This window comes from Leguminivora glycinivorella, chromosome 17 (genome assembly GCF_023078275.1).
Source record: "Leguminivora glycinivorella isolate SPB_JAAS2020 chromosome 17, LegGlyc_1.1, whole genome shotgun sequence".
In the NCBI taxonomy this organism is placed as follows: domain Eukaryota; kingdom Metazoa; phylum Arthropoda; class Insecta; order Lepidoptera; family Tortricidae; genus Leguminivora; species Leguminivora glycinivorella.
The window spans coordinates 7,037,280-7,059,988 of record NC_062987.1 but is presented as its reverse complement, the minus strand read 5'-3'; the positions used below and the strand labels follow the sequence as shown (position 1 = coordinate 7,059,988).

Sequence of the window (22,709 nt, the reverse complement as noted above, 5' to 3'; positions counted from 1 at the left end):
CTGTATTCAATGCGATGAAGAAAACGGATTACATCGGCTAACGTTTTAAAACAGTCAAACAGTCGACTACATCAAAGTAAGGGATGAAAAGAGGTGGCGCCAAAACGCATCCTTGTTTGACGCTACAACACAACTAAGACATAGGCAGACAAAGTAAAAATAGAATACGCGCTCGGTACCATCTATCTTACAAAGACCAAAGTATTAAGATCGTTCGCCTTTTTGCTGACACAAGTGACACAGCACTACATGCCATCGAGCATCGTTAAAATTCGTTTTGTCAATTCTTAAAAAGAAGCTGATTTTACTAAACGGAAAGTAGCCTAATTATTGCACGTACAGATGAAGTGCGAAAAGCTTTTCCTGCGTATGTTTACGGAAACGTACGCACGTGTCATGCTATTTCATTTCAGCCAGTGTCAGTACAAAAAGTACTGTCTGTCTGAACTAGCACGATAAATACGAACGTTTCCGGAAAGAAGGAAAACCTTTTCGCACTACACATCTGTAGGTACTCGTGATACTGGTAATGTTTGTGTTGTTGGCGATTACAGTGCGTCTGCAGTCACCATTCCGCGTCGACAATTTAATCCCTACATTTTAATCCCCGACGTGCCCATGGGGCCTATTTGTGCGGGTTTCGTTTCGACTCCATCGGGAGCTCTGGGCATTTGTCCCGCTAATTACCTTTGTGTGTAATGTTCATTTTCGAAATTAATAGCGCTTTGTTAACAGGTGCATGGGTTTGTCTCATTTTGTGAGGTTGTGTTAAATTGCCGTAAGTTGCAATAATAAAGGAGGGCGTCAATTTATACCCATTTTCACTTTGGATGAGTTCGGTGACGTTTTGAGTTTGACAGTTTTAGGCAGCGTCCCCACTTAAGCGTCGCGTGTCTCGCGGCGCGCAACGGACGTCTCCGCCACGCCGCCTGAATGTAATTCAAAAAACGTCTCCTCTACATTCAGGCGGCGTGGCGGAGTCGTCCGTTGCGCGCCGCAAGACATGCGTCTTATGAGTGTGGATGGTCCCTTAGGGATGTCCCATTTATCGATAAAACTATCGATTTTCTAAGAAAAGATAAACATTAGTTGGCAATTTGTATAGCCTAAACGGTGCAATTTTTAAGTACCTACAGCCTGAGAGGAAAATAGTAGGTAGAAAACAAAAAGTGGCAAACGTTTTCTTACGTATAAACTAACTTTGACACATTTCTTTAGTTATCCATTGCTTTACAGTTAAGCTAATAGAAGAGAAATTAGTCAGAAATTGTTACAGATTCATTTTCATTTTAGTCACGTGGCCTGCACCTGTAACTATGTTTGAATACTTTGAATTCTTTTTCTTTTATTGACCTGTGAAGCGACAGGCAAAGTCATGTCACTCATGTCAAAGGGCGAAGTTGTGAACTTATTATTTTACTTAACTATCTTTTTATTAAATCCCTAAAAGTAATAAACATTTCAATACTGGTTTCAAATAATCTCAATAACAATAATCATAAAAAGCTAGTATAGGTACTTATAAAGTTGTTGTTTATGTGTTATAGCTTTATCAATAATGGTTTTAACGATTTCGATAAACGCTTATGGTATTTTGAGGCCAGAATAACATGTGACCCGTTATTGAGCGTATCATATCGCTTACATTTTTTTTACCGAGTATTTCAATAAATTCAGATAAAATTTTATTTTTGTATCACACTAGTAATTTTGTATGACAATGTTCACATCATAATTACTTTGACTCACAGTACTTACACAGCGATGTATAAGTTATGTTAACATTCATCAATCTCTTGCCCTGTTCCCATTATTTGGGGTCGGCGCAGCAGATTTTCCTCCTCCATTCCTCTCTGATAGAGAGAGCGGTCATCTCCATACCAAAGACATATATAACTTCCTATAGACCCCATCCCATCCCATCCCATCATCAGAACTGGGTTCTGAGAAAAATGGGACCAATCTGCATGCATATACTATCAATAAAAAAAAAATTTCAAAATCGGTCCAGTAACGACGGAGATATCGAGGAACAAACATAAAAAAAAAAACCAGACGAATTGAGAACCCCTTCCTTTGAGATTTGAGGCGGCGGTTAAAAAACGTACCTCAGTACCATACAGAAAAAGGTACGGTGGCCTAGATGGCATTACACCTTTGGGGTACCCTCAGCTAGATGGCGCTAATATTAATATTTGACATTTTAACACATATCAATCTAAGGGACCGGCCACACTTAAGAGACGCATGTCCTGAGGTGCGGAACGGACGTCCGCGCCACGCCGCCTGAATGTAATTCAAAAAACGTCACATAACGTCGTTATTCCAATACAAAATGTACTGAAGAGACGTTTTTTGAATTACATTCAGGTGATTCAGGCGGCGTGGCGGAGACGTCCGTTGCGCGCCCCGAGACACGCGACGCTTAAGTGGGAACGCTGCCTAAGAATATGGGCCAAATTGTCAAAACTGAGGTTCAAAGGTTTTAAGCCTGTGTCAAGAGATGGCAGTCTATGCACTGTGATTACACATTTTACTTCGACAGTAACTCTCTATAATACTCGATCCTCTTTGTCCATACTAACACCTTTCACTCTCATATCATTGTTCACACATTCCATCCATCTTTTCTTAGGCCTTCTACTACCATTGTATCCATCCACCTTCATATTTACCACTCGTTTTATAACATTGCTTTCATCACTCCGCATTACATTAACTTATTGTTAACTAATAATTCAGTTAATTAGTCTATCACTTTATAGACTTCCAAATACAGTGGAAACTGGATAAGTGGAATCGGAAGGGACCGGCTGTTTAGTTTCGCTTATCCAGGTTTTCCATTAATCCAGTTTTCTACTTAACCAGGTTCAAATAAAACGTTTTCTCACTTACAGAGGCTCTCGCTTATAGAGGTTGTCGGTGCTAGTAATGTCGCTTATAGAGGTCAAATGAATATTTATATTTTATTTAATATGCATGTAGATATAAATAAACAAAAAATAGGTTTGTGATCCTGACTTCAAAAAGCAATACTGTAAATAACCTACAATACTGTTATACAAAACAATATTTTTCCTTTGTTTTGAAGTAACTTATACACAAAATCACTCCTAATATTTATTTATGGAAGAGAAACCAGTAGGTATGGTTAAATAAATCAATATACCGATTGTACTTTAATGAAAAAATCAGATTTTTTTTAATTTATCCCGAAGAGATAAATACTTGATTGTGTGCTTAGGCATTGCTTATCCAACAGCACGGTACCGCACCGCAGATAAAACTAAACTGAACGATGTGTAATCTCATACAAAATATATAGTTTAAACACAAACCATAATGTTAACGAAATAAACTACCCTCCTTGTGGTGGTTTATTAAAAATACAAATTTTATAACGCCAAGCTTTTCCACTCATAGAGGTTTCAGAGACGACTGCTTCCAGTTGCAGAGGTAAAAATAAGAAATTTACGAAAAAATGGATTCCGCTTATAGAGGTCCCAAAATTCCTCTTATAGAGGTAATTCGGTCCTGAGGGACTGGGACCGAGAATTTGGGTCCACTTTAAGAGGTTTTCCACTTACCCAGGTTCCACTTATCCAGTTTCCACTGTACTGGTTTTAGTTTCAGTGTTCAGACACATCAATGATTGTTTTATTAGAAGCTTTGTATTTTGATACTAATTATACTAGAATAGAATGAATGGAATATTGAATCAAATTCGAACAAATACAATTTACAGATTCATTGACGCGTAATATTTAATTTCACACTACCCGCACAATTTTCGTCCACATTACGTATTGTTATTGCACATTGCACACGGTGACGTCAATGAAAAGCTTGACTGAACTGAACAAGCACTGTATAATGATGTGCTCACACATCACGGAGCTTATGTAGGCGGCGTGTGACGTCACTAGTTATGACGTGTGATAAACTTATGACCGCTAGTACATTTCAAGGACGCTGCTGCATTCTGAAACGCTTCAGTGTCGCTTTAATATTGTCATTTTGCCAATGCTATAATATAGTTTAAGAAGGGTTTATATATATAAATCTCCACCGAGGTTTTCCTAAGGAATTTCTAGAATATGGAGTTTTCCAAAAAAGTTCCTTGTGACAAAGTACAACAGTTGCAAGTACGAGCGAACATGAAAACTGCGTAAAAAAACTATACTGATTTGTTTATTTTGGTTGTCTTTGGGTAATGTAAAACAAAAGAGAATACTTCTGCCTATGTTGGAATGATATATAGACCTATATCAGCAAAGTAGAAATGGAACTACGAGTAAAGCATAGAAGGATCTGGCAGCAGTCACTTTTTATCTAAGTTTTAATAAAATGAAGTTATTTCACAGTGTTTTTCTCAAGTTCTTACTAATAAAACCACTGGCACAAGCGACACTTCAAGTCATTTAACTTATCAGGGATTATCCTCAGAGCGCGTCTACAAGGAATAGATAACGGCACCGCTTTGATCAGTGCGGCTTGTAAGAGCGAGTGTTAAGCTTTGTAATGGTGATGTTTTTTAACCGTAATTATTAAACAAAGAGGACCTTAATGCGGCTAAATTGCTTAAAAGGTTCCAGTATTTCTAGGCAACTTAACACATTCTAATTATAGGTTAAAAGGCAACTTAACACATTCTATTTATAGGTACAATGGCGTTTACGTTAGCTGATATCATCCATTTTGCCACGGCCACCCATGGGTCAGATCTCGAATGCGCGCTGTGTCAGGTCAGTACCACAAAGGTCCAGCCGGCCGAAAGTATTTATCCTGAGTCCCATGGGCCATGGCTGTAGCCAACATACTGTAGTATTCTAGAGTCTAGAGATGTGTATCTAGACTCTAGATCACATACCACCCAACTTATCGATGGGTGCGGGGTGGTTAGCAATCCAGCCGACTGGTAGTATCCTGAGAACTTATGGCCACAGAACTCTAAAGATCACTTATCGGTGGGTGCGGACCGTGGGGCGTGGTCCGCAAGGTAATTTGTCCGTGACGCGGTGACAGTACCGCGTTAGCGCGTGCTCTATGTCACCACCAGCTTCTTTGATCAGCAATCCAGCCCGCTGGTACTAACCTGAGTAGCCATGGACACAGTACTCTAGAGATCACCATCACCTTATCGGTGGGTGCGGTAATGTGGCGGGGTTGGTACCATGTCAGCTCGCGCTGCTCTGTCACCACAACCAGCTTCTTTGATCAGCAATCCAGCCCGCTGGTACTAACCTGAGTAGCCATGGACACAGTACTCTAGAGATCACCATCACCTTATCGGTGGGTGCGGTAATGTGGCGGGGTTGGTACCGTGTCAGCTCGCGCTGCTCTGTCACCACAACCAGCTTCTTTGATCAGCAATCCAGCCGGCTAGTACTACCCTGAGTATAAGCCATGGCTATGGTATATTGGGTATGGCTACAGTACTAGCACTAGAAAACACTTACCGGTGGGTGCGGGGCGTGGTAATGTGGCGGGGGTGGTACCGCGGCAGCGCGCGTTCTGTGTCACCACCAGTTTCTTTGATCAGCGGTCCAGCCGGCTGGTAGTATCCTGAGGACAAACAGACAAACCCTTTAATTTCATGAACAACGTAAGAGAATTTACAGGTCTGTTTTATGAACTTTTGTGCATACACATTGGATTCGATTCGCTCGCACGTCGTTTCGAAGTTTGAGAAAACGTTATACGCGCATCACGCTCATATTTTGAAACGACGACGTGCGAATCGGTCGAAGTGTGCAAAGCCCCTTTCTAGCAAATATCACGAAAAGGGACAAGAATTTTCAACGGCTTGTTAGATTTCACAGATCTTTATGGAAAGTACCGTGAATCTTTATGAGTATTGTATTGAGAATCTCTCCTTTCCTGTTTTAAGTGGGTTTTAGCAACATGATATTAAGTAGATATTTATTATAAGCCGGGATAAAATAATAATATGCGAATGGAAAGGTGTGATCTGATGGTAGAAGCAAGTAGATGTTTTTGTGGTACTTAATAAATAAAGAAGACGAATAAGACGATCACGTCATTTATCTCAAATCATATGCATAGTAATAACATTAAAAACATCTGTATCCATACTAATATTATAAATGGGAAAGTGTGCGTGTCTGTTTGTTTGTCCGTTTTTCACGGCAAAACGGAGCGACGAATTATCGTGATTTTTTAAGTGGAGATAGTTGAAGGGATGGAGAGTGACATAGGCTACATTTTGTCTCTTTCTAACGCGAGCGGAGCCGCGGGCAAAAGCTAGTATTAAATATAGAAGACAAATAAGACAAGCACGTCATTCATCTCAAATCATATGGCGAATAACATTAAAATAAAAACATGTGTATAATAATATAGTTTAAACTCTTTAAAACAGACCGACAACACTTAATGACTTCGGCACTGATAAACCGCTCTCGTCCTATTTATTGGGTAATCGAGTAAAGGTCAAGTATACCTATAAAGGCAGCGTCAGTCGACCGGATACGATTAAATCGCCGTACATCCGTATCAGCAAATCATTTTTATGCCCGAGGAACATTCGATACTAAACCAAAAATATTGGATCAAACATACCTATTTTATACAGTGTGACAGCTTTTGCTGCCATCCGCTTTGAATAGTTACATATAGGTATTTCTACCAACTTTAATCTTACTAAGGTATTCCAATGCACCAATGCGTCGATTCTGGTGGAACTTAAAATTCACTGCCGCTTGTCTGATACATATTTGCCTTCAGCGAATCCTTTATTACTTTGGACACGTGGCCAGACGGGAGCCGGAAAACCTTGAGAAACGCATTATGGTTGGCATGGTGGATGGAGGAGGGGGGAGTGGCCATCCACCAACCCGCTGGGTGGACAGCGTTACGAAGGCCTGCCGGGGATTGACACAGGCGCCTATTATTAGGACTGCAGAAGACTGTGATCAATGGAGAGCTTTGGTGCGCAAAATAACGACCTCATGTGGTCGCGACCCTCAGCCATGAGGAACCGAGGAAGAAGAAGAAGTTATAAAGATTTGTGGTGCTCACTCCCTGTCCTCACTGCAAAACCGACTTCTCTTTATGTGCTTTTCTATTGCTCGAATATGCAGAGCAATATATAGAAACTGATAATAAATTTACGTATTTCGCGGCATACTAATTTTCCGACAATACGATCAGCTCAGACGAAATCGGGAGTCTCAGAAAAGGTTATTCTTGTAGTTCAAACTTTAGTTGTAGCTTTGGTTTAACGATGCAAGTAGTCTACATTATGTGCAAGTAACACATTTAAACTTATATAAACTTAGCTATTTTCGTTTTGACTGCGTGCTTTAAAAACTTCGAGCATCTTTGCAATTTCAAATAAAGAACTTCTTCTGTTCTAAACTTTACTTCAGTCGGTTACGATACGTTTTTATATAAACCTAGTTTTAAAGTTTATTTTATGTAACTTTTTATTCGCACATCAAAATTAATTTTAACTTATTTCATAGTGCGATAATATCGTGCGGCAGTGATATCTAAATATAAATTAAATCAAGGATTCTTTTAAATATTAAATTCCAGTGTATCGTGTAGTTCACAAGAGAGATCATTTTCCTCATAAATTAAGTAACGTTACCTACCGATCCTGTCCTATTGTATCATTAATAAATCTTTCTATGAATAATATTAGGTATACGTATACCAGTATCAGAAGAAAAATGTGGAAATCGTAGGTATTATAAAACCAGTCTGATGTTTACCTACCCGCAAGAAGTTTTGTTTAAAGTCGTGTTTCAAAACCTCACAAGTCCACAAACATTTGTTTCAGTAGTGACGTCACGCTTTCAACTTTCAATTGTTGCGCGGATGCGGTGGCGATACAGCGCTGAGTTATATACCTATATAGTCCGCACTATATAATAGTTTGATACATAACCCTAATACCTACGCCCGAGAAAACTTTTATACGTACGTCTCAAGCCGTGTTTGAAAACCTCAAACTTTTGTTGAAGTAGTGACGTCACGCTTTCAACTGTTGCGCGGATGCGATACGCCACTGTCGGCACTGAGTTCAGATATTGTCCGCACTATGTAGATAAAAGTTTCATATAATATAACCTTAATACCTACCGACCCGACAAAAGTTTTATTTGTCTCAAGTAGTGTTTGAAAACCTCAAACATTTGATGTAGTGACGTCTTGCTTTCAACTGTTTAGCGGATGTGGTGTGGCGTTACTGCGTTTTCACAATTTCCGATCCGATATCGGATGTCGGAAAAATTTCAAAGGCAAAAATCAAAGATGGCGGCTTAAATGTTTGGGATATCGGTCCTACATCCGATATCGGATCGGATAATGTGAAAACGCACTTACGCTGCTGAGTTCAGTCCTAGTTGCACTAGATAAAAGTCTCATACAATAACCCTAATAAATGTCACTCGAGAAACGTTTTCGCGCGCTGGTAATTTAATTATCGTACATAGGATGTATATGTATACAACCCGATCATTTTACGTGGTTCCTTTTTTTTCATAGTATGTTACTTCAAAAATAATGATTATTTTTTGTCCATTATTTCGATAGACATTATTAAAATAAAGGTGTTTTTTTTTTTTTTCATTTTTGACGTTTCGATTCCCAGACGAAGCAAGTAAGTTTTAGAATATCTTTGAATGCAGTATTATTATAGTATTTTATGCAACAGGCGTTTAAAGGAGGTCAAAAAAGACGAGTGGCGTGGGTAACAATTTGAGGCGAAGCCGAAAATTGTTATTAAGACGCCACGAGTATTTTTTGACTCAGTTAAACACCGTTGCATACAATACTTTTTCTACGACCATGCACTTACTTTTGAATAGTTTTCTAGAATAACTTTCGTGAAATCCGCACTGTTTCCTACAAGTATTTTGACTTGTCCTCTGCAATGTTTCTGCACTCACCCTGTCGCTCGCACTCCCCCGCGCCGCCGCCCGCCCCCGGCCGGCGCCCCGCGGCCCGCTATATCCCTTAACGGCTACCTAACAATGCTGTAAGAGCTATATCGTATGCGTGGGTGCGCGGGGCGCCGGCCGGGGGCGGGCATCTTTTATGTAGGGTTTTAACGATCTATGCACGACACGGTAAATGACGAATAACAACACGGGAGTAGAAAAACTTATAAAAATAACATTACGTCTTCTTTCAGGAAATCATCCTAAATATTCTGTATCTATGGGCCCGTGTTCAGTCCGCACTAGATAAAAGTTTGCGGTCAAAACCACTTCCGCTCGAAACGAGCTGTTTTCGGTTGTTTGATGACCCGGTTTTTTAAGAGCGAGTTCGTAACTCATAACAGTCATAAACCTATCAACTATGACGGGTTTTATAAAGAGCAGTAATTGTAAATAAGAGGGTTCTTCTATGAAAAAAAAACACCAGATTTTTTTCCCCCGTATATATTTGTCCCAACAAATAGACAATAAAAGTCTTCCCAATTTCCATTGTTCTTTTTCCTCTTCTAAGTCTTCTAAGCAGGGGCGGCTCACACCGCGATTCAATCGCCGCGCTACAAGTACGGCCCATTCACTGGTGACGACTTTCGCGTAGCGCAATAGAATTCAATGTCGGCTGCACGCTTTGTTAATGTAGGTAAGAATTTAGAATGGCGGCATTTTGTGAATATCAAAGGAATGAGCCTTCTGGTACTTGTACTATTACGAGTATTCTGTGTTCTGAGTAAAACTTTTTGATTACTGAAAGTAGGTGTCGATATTGTTTAAGGCATAAACGCCGTTTCTTTTTTCTAACGTTAGTAAGTACCTAAGCTCTATTTATTCATCACTGCTTCAAATGACAGGTAGAGTCGAGTAGAGTATGTTCGAAAAGAGAAAAGTCGGGGAATGTAGGTAGCTATTGGACCCTATACATTTCATAACTCTTCTATTACCGAACAGACTCTATAACAGTTTTAATTTCAACTGTATATATCCATACTATTATAAATGGGAAAGTGTGTGTGTCTGTTTGTTTGTCCGTCTTTCACGCCAAAACAGAGCAACAATTTGAAGTGATTTTTTAAAGTGGAGATAGTTGAAAGGCTGGAGAGTGACATAGGCTACTTTTTGTCTCTTTCTAACTCCTCACTTCCCTAAAATGGGGGATGGAAGTTTGTATGGAGTATTCCGCAATTTTAGAATTTAATGCGAGCGAACTCACGGGCAAAAGCTAGTTCTATAAAATATATATTTGAACTATATCTATTTACTATACATATTTCTTACACCATTAGATTAGAATACTAGTACTTCGCTTATTATGCATCAGATAGTACGAAGGCAATCAGTAACCACTCATGCATAATGTTAGTTATTATTATTCAAATGCTTGTAATGTAACAATACAATAAAGATTATTGTATTGTCATAAATGTCCGATTAAAATACACATGCAATTGATAGTAAGTTAATATATGTACATGTTGTGTACACGGTATGCCATGTTTTATAGTTTAATTGACAATACCAAACATTTATTTTACACAGCTTTAAGAATGACACGCTCTATACTACAAATAAGTTGTTTAAAACTTACATATGCACACATTTCTTCGTTATTTGATATTCTGATCCGTGAAATAAAAGATATTCCCAACAATAGTTATAATAATAATAAATAAATAAATATTGGGGACACCTTACACAGATCAACTTAGCCCCAAACTAAGCAAAGCTTGTACTATGGGTGCTAAGCGACGATATACATACTTAAATAGATAAATACATACTTATATACATAGAAAACATCCATGACTCAGGAACAAATATCTGTGCTCATCACACAAATAAATGCCCTTACCGGGATTCGAACCCAGGACCGCGGCTCAGCAGGCAGGGTCACTACCGACTGAGTCAGAACGGTCGTAGTTAGGTACTTATAGTTTGGGTTGAAATCATTAGTGTGTCAGAATTGTCACATAGCAAAGCTTTCATGATAGTCTGCGCGTGTTGGCGATCTAAGCCTGCAAAATACCTAAAGTAGGTACATAACCTAACCTAGTGGACTGATTTTCACGAAACATGGCTAATAACACATCCGTTCGGGAGATACGATGACAGACAGACAGACTAACTCAGCTTTCAAACAACTGCACTTCGTAGGCACGTTACAAACCAAAAAACTAAATCTAAATCCGTTCATCCGTTTGGGAGATACGATGCCATAGACAGACACACAGACAGACAGACACGTCAAACTTATAACACGTTACAGTATTACACAGTACTGAGAAAGTAGAGGCGGCTTGGACTCCCACTCGCATCCTGTTTGTTATCTAACTCGTTAGGATTTTTCCCCGGGCTTTGAATCCACTAACCCTAATTGATTGTTAAAATGGTTTATTTGTTTCTAAAGTTCAGTTTCTATCAAAGAGGATCGAGTATTATAGAGAGTTACTGTCGGAGTAAAATGTGTAATCACAGTGCATAGACTGCCATCTATTGGCACAATATGTTAAAATGCGACATGTGTTAAAATGTCAAATATTAATATTAGCGCCATCTAGCTGAGCGTACCCCAAAGGTGTAATTAGAATGTTTCATTAGAATGTTTCATTGTTTAGGTATATATTTTATCATGTGATATATTGATCGCTGTAAATTAATAAGATTAAGTAAAATAATACCTACGAGTCTAGAAGGAAGGAATGCAACCAGGCAGGCAAGTATGGTCGCACGATAAATGATAAAACATCTGGCCGTCCCTATCGCACTTATTATAGTGCGATAGGGACGGCCTGGTGTTTTATCGTCTGGACTGTAACAAAACAAATAAATAAATAAACAAATATTGGGGACACCTTACACAGATCAACATAGCCCGAAACTAAGCAAAGCTTGTATTTAACTATGGATGCTAAGCGACGATATACGTACTTAAATAGATAAATACATATTAATATACATAGAAAACATCCATGACTCAAGAACAAATATCTGTGTTCATCACACTAATAAATGCCCTTTCCGGGATTCGAACCCAGGAACCCAGAACAAAACATTCTATTCTATACTGATCACGATTTTTCAGGACAATCGGGTTCTAACACAACGAAAGGTCCTTTTTATAATGGTAAGCCACATATAGTCACAGGAATAAGTGACTAAACGCGTTTAAATGTTACTGCACTGTAACTAGAATAATCACAAGATTTATAACAATATCAAAGACAACAATTTACATTCCACTCACACATCCGCGCCATAAATAACAAATTCGCAATCATTGCACTATTTATCATTTGCATATTAATAAGAGATATCCATTGACTTATATATTACTTCGTAAAAACGTGGCACACGGGCACCATACATGGGCATGGGCACGAATGCGAGCCAAGCGTACCTACAATCTATGCGACCAATCGCAAACGTGATGTGGACCTATCAACCAATCGTGTTGTCATAGCGTTCCACCAAAGAGCATCAAACGACAATGTTCAGTCGAAATCACATGAATTGCCCTATCCCTATTTTTGAAATCTTTGTCGATATCGATATCGATTGCCGACAATATAAGGTCGTATATCGTGAAATACCATCTTAATCTCGGTTTAAATTGTTAAAAGGGCATCGGTAATTGGTCGCCGGTCCCACGTTTCAACTGACAATTATTTTATCCGTTTTCCTTCCTTGAATTTAACTTTATATATAATAAATCCACTTACTCGCTTCATAACTCTCCAGCTCCTGTACAGATTTTGTGAGATGTTTAACGATAAAGTGATATATTATTGCTACAGGTGGATATATTGTCATTGGTTGTGAAAGCTCAAGTCGAATTCTCAAGCGATTCAAGCGAACTAAAGTATACCTAGTGGTGACTTTGAGATCCGCAATAACTTTATGTGATATTCAGCAGTAGCTAGATTAATAAATACGCAGTATGTCATGGACCGTATCTTTTACATACCGTATTACATCTATTATCTTCTACATCATTTAAATCAATCACGATAAAAGACTTACACTTATTTATTCGTTAAGTATTAAAATGATCTTCGCGTCTGGATGCGATAACAATCCACGCTATAAAATACGAAATATGTAAAAGAGATAGCTTATATCGTGATGAGTGTGATAGACAGAGATAGCTTATAATTGCAGGTGCATTCTCAATGATATCGACTCTCAAGATGTTTCTGCAATCGTCATCTAAATAATGAACAGTGTGTAATTTTATTAAGGTTGTTTTACATGAAGCATTTAAGATACGATACGAGCTTGGTAAAGAAAGCAGGTGAAATAAGGGCCGTTAAAAGCGTTCGTTGTTTGAATTTTAAGGGTACTTCATTAATTAAACACTCACGAAATTATCGTGAATGTTGCCGTAATAATTTATGAAGTTACGCTTGAACCACTTGTTCACACGAATGTCGCATAACTTTGGTCAATTATTGTCGTGTCCGTTGGGTTTTCGTAACATATAGGTATGAGTATCATAAATCCAGCTCTTTGCTTGCTTTTGGATCATTTTAAACTGTGTCATAAATAGTCATAATCAGTAATAATTTGTAAGGCTAGGAAACTACTTGCTGATTTAATTTGCAATTTTGCGAATGACTTTCCACGCAAAACAAATGTAGACCGGACTTCGAATCTAATATTCAATGAAACAGTTGAATATTTAGCTTTTTAACACAGACAGGTAAACAAGAATCCATAAAAATGTCCGTTGGGTTTTCGTAACATATAGGTATGAGTATCATAAATCCAGCTCTTTGCTTGCTTTTGGATCATTTTAAACTGTGTCATAAATAGTCATAATCAGTAATAATTTGTAAGGCTAGGAAACTACTTGCTGATTTAATTTGCAATTTTGCGAATGACTTTCCACGCAAAACAAATGTAGACCGGACTTCGAATCTAATATTCAATGAAACAGTTGAATATTTAGCTTTTTAACACAGACAGGTAAACAAGAATCCATAAAAATAAAAACTTTTTTATCATTGACGTAGACCGTAGAAACTTCTTCGAGTCACTGTGATATGTTTTGAATAAACGCTTTTGTATTCATGTGATACATACAAATATGTCGACAAAAGTTATTAGTACTTATTAAAAACACCTCACACATTATTTCAACGTTGAGATAATGATGAGAAATGTGACATGAAGGAGAATTTCTCCATCTGTTCTTTATTTCGATCATGTTCCTTCGATTTTATTGGCCAGGTGTCTGTCTGGTTCTACAGACACTATAAGTATCTCTGTTAGTGGTAAAATAAATAAAAAAAAATCACAATTTGCGTTGCAAACCGTGGCCTAAAGAAGCGGGCGGTTCGCCTTGAGTTGCAGCTGCCTATAGAGGGGGGTTTCAGAACCGCTTTTTGCATTTATTTATTTATTTACCGGTTCCATTGTAACCGTAGACAGCACAAGTGGGTTATTCTGAAGGCATATAGCGAACTATAATAGGAATATCGCTATATGGGTGTTTATAGCTCTTGTATATTCGAGAGAAAAGAGTCAAAATGAAATGACGAATGATTTAAGATATTCGTTTTGCGACCGCTAAACAGAATAGCTGCTCTAAAAACTATACTGTTACTTACTTCGTTTCTTGTAAGTAATAACACTTTTAATTCAAATGAAGGTCCGTAAAAGTCATGTAATCATGTGTTCAGAATGAATCCCGGTTTTAAAAAGTAAGTTGAAAATCAGCGATTAAAATGCAGTTATTTACATGCTGTGAGATTCAATGAAGTCGGTCATTATCATTACTTTCCTACTTTTTGCCTTCGCCACGGCTAGAACTTATGGTGAGGAAGAACTGGCATATATATATTATACAGTTTATCCAGAGATATTTTGCACGTATCTCAAGGAATCTCTTTGATACAGCCGTGGTTTGAACGCTCAATCTTCATTTTGGAAGCCGCTCGCGTTTCCGATTAGCTAAGCTGTCTCGCATTTAAACCAACCAGACAGTCAAATACAGAATGAACCAAGTAGGTACATACCTATTAAAAGTTTTATTCGTTCAAGTGACGAACTCGTAACCCGTACCGGTGTCCGTTGTTCTCTCCCTGGGATCTTTTAATCTCGCGGAGCTAGCGCGTTGACCTCGTCATATGTATTTAATTTTCGGTAACACTTTGCTTTATTGTTGGACGAGTGTGCAAAATTTGTATCGTTAAAAATTTTTATTCAGACCGTTTCAAGAATGGCGTTGATGACATGATTTAAATTGTGTTATAATAACGATGCGGCGGTTTGCTTTAATCTGCCAAATGAATAAGTATTGCTTTTTAATTAAGGCAGGAAAATGATAATGGACATAGTGTTAACATGTTAACGGGTGATTGATTTTCTGTTATTTCATTATTAAATTTTCAACACATTTCGTACCGCTTAAATTGGAACTATCGGAAGCAACATGTAACCATGTAAACGTGGACCATTGTGTCATTTGTGTTGTGTCTATCTTAGCAACTTTTCTCGACCCTTGTCGCTTTTAATTGTTTGACAATTTCGTATGACATTTCATACACGACGTTAAAATGACAAGGTACAGAAATAATCACTTATGCCGGTGACTGAACCATATATGTATAGAGTCCTGACTTTTCTATCACGCACGGTCATTCTACATCCATTTCCTCTCCTTATCCAGTTCTTGAATTTAGTGGAATCTTTATCAGCGATTCTTTAGGTAGAAAACGATTCTATGAATACCCTGACCAACACATTATATACAGTAATGGTGATTTTACTGCGTTTCAGTCATAAACCTGTGTAGTACGTTTGCGTTTTGGCGGGCACGATGTAAACAGCGGGAGCCCAGGGTCATTGTATGGGATCGTTCGTTACCTGGAAAGAGAGCCTTAGAATACTTGAAATAAAGGCCATTTATCACTGCCAAACACAAAGTGGTCTCGGGTTCTTTTTCAGGAGAAACACATGTACGAAGTTGTTTTTATTTTAATTAAAATGTAAACTAATGATACTTACTTACTACTTAAAAGGTGTAGGCGATTTTAAATTTGTTTTTATTAACTTCCTTTTTCCTTTTTAATTATTAATGTTAATTTAACTTACGTTGTATTGTTATTAATATCTCATTAACGTCCGACGGTTTCACAGTTCTAAAAAACGTATTTATATACATACCTATCATAAGAAAATTATTCACATTTGCCCCGGCAGTATGTTGATTATGAGTTTGACATTTATATTTTTTCAAGTAATAAAGTAAATTGGTTGAAAACCCTTTAAACTTGTAGTTGGCCGTATTTGGAGGTAAGACAAGAACGTTCATTATCACCACTAATTATTTCACATTAGGCTCAAGAAGGATACCTACTGGATAAATACAAAAATACACAATGACTGTTAGAAAATGACTTAAACGAATACCATTAACATTAATAGAATTTGCTCATCGCTCATTTGAAACCTAGTTTATTCAAATTGATTCAAACAAATAAACAAAATGTAGATAGAGTGTAATGTAGGTAGGACCTAATGTTTGTTCAACACGTAACTTATCGGATCTCGATTCTTCTCGGTTATTTTTATCTTAGAGGCTACAAGTTCCCACTATCCCGGTCTATCCATGGGAAGTTACTAGTCCAAGGCCATATTAATATTCTGCAAGCGTTACAAAAAGCAAACAAACGTAATAAACCACATAATTGTTCAGCAAACATCAGCCTTGCAATCCAAAATGTCTATACTATCACCAACTTAGCACTAAGTTACTATCTTTTTGAACTGAGTAGGAAATCGTTCTGCTATTCCATATGCTTCTGATCATTTATCGCAAGATGGCCAATATAGTGGGACCTTCAGATAGTAAAAACTACACTCAATCAAAAAGCGCGTTTCATATTGGTTTATCACAGGCGTTCGATTCTACTGCGCTTGGCAAGCAAGACCAGGCTACCCTGTCCACAAAAAGCAAAACGGCAGATTATTGCAAAATTGGCAGTGAACATAAGACCTCTAGAATTACTCGATAAGTAGAGGTAACCGTTCAATTAGCGACACCGAGATCGCAATTAAGCCTGCCGCAAAAAGAGCTCCATCTAGCGGGGGTAATTTTACCGATCCGTTTTAAGAATATTAATAAAACGCTAATGAAAGTCCGATGTCGTCAACGAGTTTTTTATTTATTTAAAGTATCGTCTGTATTCAGACTGCGCCAACGAGACATTACTGCCGATTTCAGTAAGTATGTATGTATATGTACTGTCAAAAATCCGGTTGGCACGAGCAGGTATGTTGACGTTGATATTTGCAGCAAAATCTAGCCGGTAATATTTGACACTCTACAATACAGCTTTATTCTAAGCTTTAAGTGTCAAAATCTATAATATTGACAAAATTACGATTTCGAATTGCCTTTTATTGCCTTATACATCTGCAATGCAATGTAACACATCTGCAGACACTGCTGTGAAGCAGTATTACGCAAAATCACTGGCGCCTCCGCGCCAGCAGTAACACTAGGTGCAATACGGCAGCAGTAATGCCTGTCTGAAACCGAACATAACCTTAACACCTCGGCAAAAACAGGAGCGCCTGATGGGCTATCGGAACCGAACAACTTGTCTAAGCTATTTAAGTGATTCGTGGCAGGAATATTGATTTATGGTATTTCAATAAGTTCCTAATGTGGCTTTGTGAAAGCCGATCTCTATTTTTATTTGCTCCGGGGCTAGAGGAATTGCTTAGCATTATATATTAGCTGATTTGTTCGGCGATCTTGTAAAATTGTACAGAAAAATATTTTAGTAAAGGTAGGAAAAATCATATAAAAAGCATCCTGACGTCTCTGAGAATAAGGTTTTTGATCCATTAGTTTTAAACAAGATAATATTATAAAATCCCTCTCCCGTAATTACAATAAAAAAGCTGTACAGGTTTATTTCCAGTTTCCGCTAAATCATTAATATTTCCCAGTATATGTTGTACAGGTAGACGATACGTGTAGGAACATTCCTGTAAACTACGACTTCCTACTTACTCGTTTGTCACAAGCGTCTTGGTATTCAAATAATCCAATTAACTATTCATTTATGTTCTTCCGGATCTCAATTCAAGGTTATCATAACCAGCGAGAAATAAATTATAAATATTATAATCTAATATAACTATAATAAGGATGACTTACAGAATATTAGGTCTCATATTTTAAACAATCTTTATTTAAATTAGTTTGTTACAAAACAGGCATTAATTAATTAAAATGACGTTTTACTTTGAAGGCAAACTCAATGTTTATTGATGCCCGTCCTCGATCTTCAATCGAAATGCCTATCAGGTTTGACAGTTGAATATCTCCCTGTTTCGAAACTAAATAACGCCAATCAAATCACAAAGTCCTAAATATAAACTTCAGGCCGATAACATTTGAGCTTTAAACAAGTTATCTTAAAGTTGGATTTACCTTAAATTCCTTTTGGTAGTTAGGACATAATTTTATTTTCGGTAGCTGTTCGACCACCGCGGTTTCTCCCGCCTTAGGCGTACTTTTTATTGCAAAGCATTTATGGGCACGGTAGATCAGACCATTGATATAGCATAAATTATTATCGTTCGTAATAAATCTAATAAAGTAAATGAATTAATTGATTGCGAGTGTGCGACACCAGGCGATTTATAATGTTATTTACTGTGACATTTATATATCATAAAAGTCTGATTTTACTACAGTAACATCTTGTATTTGTAATTAACAATAAATATACCAAGGACAGCAAAGTTTTAATAAAGCTTTTCGTATTTACTGTGCGAATAATGTATAGTTTTAATATTTTTTTCTTTTGGCGGAAGCGAAAAGCGTGGGCAACTTCGTTTTCTAAATAAAAAATGTATATTTAATATTTTTGATGCAATTAAAGGTAGCATACTGAAAAAAAAAATGTTTAGTTTTTACAAAATAACCTTCTCCCAAAAATGTTGGGTGGTATTTTGCGGTGTGCGGGAAAAAATGTATCCAAATGAAGATGTCATGGAGTTTATTGACTTGAAGCACAAAGCACCCACAATTTAACGGTGTTTTTACTTACGTAGCGCAAACTAGTGTTGAAAGATGATTTTGCAAAATCTGTATACAGGTTTTATAGCTAAAGATTGCTAAAGAAAAACGACGAAGATTGTCAGTACTTTAACTCTAAATGGAGAAAAATAAAAGGCTATGAAAAAAGGTGTCAGATTTTTAAAATCACTATCGATACGCATATCTTCACGTCAATTAGATACGCTAACCGACTCGTACGCGAACGTGGCTCAGTTTCGGGAATTGTCCAACTTGACCATTTAACCAAATTACATCTTTCCAAAAAACATAGTCTAACTAAACAAAGTAAGTTTCAGATTAAGATAACATTATAAAACTGAAAAAGAGATTGTGTAAGTTACTTTCCCCGCCACAATCGTAGTAGGCGGCTTTTGTTGGTAGTAATTTTTTTTTTTGTAACGGTGTCCGAGTGTTCCCACGGACTCCGGAGCGAGACCGTAAACCTTTCTGCCTAATAACTATTACACTGCATGTTAAATTTGTAAAGTCGGTACTCTCGCTAGTATCTCGTATGCGCCAGGTTTGTTTTGTTTTCGTAGGGTTTTTTTATGCGAGACCTTGAAAAAGAGCATTTGTAATTACGCCATGTTATTTCATTTATCCATACTAATATTATAAATGGGAAAGTGTGTGTGTCTGTTTGTTTGTCCGTCTTTCACGGCAAAATGGAGCGATCTACTGACGTGATCTTTTAAGCGGAGATAGTTGAAGGGATGGAAAGTGACATAGGCTACTTTTTGTCTAGTCCTATACCCCCACTCCCCTATAATGGGAGGTGGAAGTTTGTATGGATCGTTCCGCAATTTTAGAATTTAACGCGAGCAAAGCCGTGGACGAAAGCTAGTTACTCATAAATGGGATTATACGTATACCGTATGGAATTGTGTAACCTACTCAAAAATCTGTAAGGATAATGGAATAAACCTAAAATTCAAAAATAAGTTACTGTAAAATTAGAAACGGGTATTTTGAAACTGAATCATATTTTACCTTCACCTTTCTTTTGTCCTGTTTATATCTCTTACTTTTAAATATGTGTCTGTTTACGTAGCTCGTAGCACCTAACCTAATTGTAGAAAATACGGAAGTTAAAAAAATAAACTTCAAATAACCTAAGTTTTAATCTGAACACGCAAAGAGTATACAGCCATACGAAGCCGCGTACTAAATAAACGAAGCTAATCTAATAGAAACGAAAGGCCATAAAATAATTTTCAAGAGTAAACATCATTGAATGGCGCAAAGTATAGATTCGGTATTTTTCATTCGGGGCAAGCGGCGGTCGGTGACCCGCGGGGCAACGGCCCAGGCATAATCATTCTAGCGCGAATATTTCACTAACTAAACAGAGAAATCTTACAGAAAAGTTTACTTCCAATCAATAGTTAAGTATAAGAATTTATACAGATTTCTAGATGTTTCATTTTTAGGGTTCCGTAGTCAACTAGGAACCCTTATAGTTTCGCCATGTCTGTCTGTCCGTCCGTCCGTCCGTCCGTCCGCGGATAATCTCAGTAACCGTAAGCACTAGAAAACTGAAATTTGGTACCAATATGTATATCAATCACGCCAACAAAGTGCAAAAATAAAAAATGGAAAAAAATGTTTTATTAGGGTACCCCCCCTACATGTAAAGTGGGGGCTGATATTTTTTTTCATTCCAACCCCAACGTGTGATATATTGTTGGATAGGTATTTAAAAATGAATAAGGGTTTACTAAGATCGTGTTTTGATAATATTAATATTTTCGGAAATAATCGCTCCTAAAGGAAAAAAAAGTGCGTCCCCCCCCCTCTAACTTTTGAACCACATGTTTAAAAAATATGAAAAAAATCACAAAAGTAGAACTTTATAAAGACTTTCTAGGAAAATTGTTTTGAACTTGGTAGCTTCAGTAGTTTTTGAGAAAAATACGAAAAACTACGGAACCCTACACTGAGCGTGGCCCGACACGCTCTTGGCCGCTTTTTTAAATTTACAAGAACAAATTAAACTACGACTGATGTTTATATGTTTTGGTATGAATGTCGAATGTGAACTGAACCTACTCGTATTCCAAAATGGAATACGAATTTTGGCGACTTCGTGGACTTTTGTGTGTTTCATCTGCCCGTTATATTGATTTTCATCTTAAACATCTCTAAATTTTTATGAGACAATGAAGTAGCAAAAACATCAAACATAATGTTTCAAAGAACCGGTTTCAACTCTTTTGCGAGGACAATCAACAATATTAGATCAACAAAGCCTTTCCTAGAAGGTCAATGTTGTTGTGGAGAATGTCCAGCGCACGATACATTACCTACATATTAATTGATGAATGCGATAAGTAGTTTATTATCGTATATTCTGATTGGTGTATTATGATATTAATTAAGTTAGATTCTTGGAAACTTGTTGAATTTTCACTCTTAAAACGACTCGAAATTTAAAATAATAAAAAAAAACAAAATTCGTTTATTTATCAAACATGGTTTCCTAAGGTGTCGAATCCTCCTTTAAGTATGTTTGACACTTGTGTTAGGAGGAATTGGACAAATCGAGTTGATACGGTAATTTCCGATGTAAGGAGATTAGTAAATATAGGTACCTAATACAAATATAATATTTTAAAAATATGTATATAAGACCCATTTATCAACTAATATATAAATCGAACAGTAGGTAGGGGAGACCTAGGAGGGTTGACACAAATTTTACGTATCCACGCATAAATTTGTGTGATGAACACAGATATTTGTTCCTGAGTCATGGATGTTTTCTATGTATATAAGTATGTATTTATCTATTCAAGTACCCATAGTACAAGCTTTGCTTAGTTTGGGGCTAAGTTGATCGGTGTAAGTGCGTTTTCACATTATCCGATCCGATATCGGAAGTCGGAAGGATTTCAAAGGAAAAAATCAAAGATGGCGGCGTAAATATATGGGATATCGGTCCGACATCCGATATCGGATCGGATAATGTGAAAACGCACTAAGGTGTCCCCCAATATTTATGAATTAATTAATTTATTATTTATTTAAAAAAAAATCAGACAGTCACCTACGACAACTTGTTTCCTTATAAAAACTCCACAAGACACTAAGGATAAGGATAAAAAGCTGCAGCCTACAGCAGATTACAAAGCCGTGCAGGTTAAGAAAACAAAGTCCTAAGGCAATTAGGTCACAGCCTGTTTACTCGGGAACAGCGGAAAATGTGCTTTATTTCTTCTACGTTCACGCGGCAGTGGTAATCAAGGCAAAGGGCAGAGGGCATTGTTCCAGTTAGGTAGTAGAGCTTTTGCTTCAGACGAACTGATATCATTTTAACATCCTTATGCTTGTGCTTATTAAATATGTATTACATAGGTATCCTTCATCGCTTCGTCCTTATTGCAGTGCTTATGCTTAGAATATATCACTAAAGACACTTCTGTTTTACAAAAAGTTTTAAGTGAGCAAGAGACAGCGACAATAGTAATTTGTTTTACAAGGGGGCAAAGTTGTTGTTTAACCGTACGTGCCAATATTTATGATTCAAAATCATCATTTATAAGCAAATTCTACCAGCCAGCTTAAGATATCAAGTTAAAATTTGTATGAAATTACCTCTATTTTGCACTCTTGTGGATAAAATGAAATTTTGCTATCTGTTTTCGAATAGCAAAGTAAGCCTTTACCAG

General features: G+C 37.2%; 1 protein-coding gene across 1 annotated transcript in view; it reads right to left on the bottom strand.

The window, feature by feature from the left end:
• Positions 1-22,709, bottom strand: part of LOC125235359 (nucleolar protein dao-5-like) — a 431,115-nt gene that overhangs the window by 2,734 nt on the left and 405,672 nt on the right. Inside the window, exon 5 of the mRNA XM_048141902.1 lies at positions 5,460-5,565. Coding sequence (XP_047997859.1) covers positions 5,460-5,565 — 106 coding nt within the window. The remainder of the gene's footprint in view (positions 1-5,459; positions 5,566-22,709) is intronic.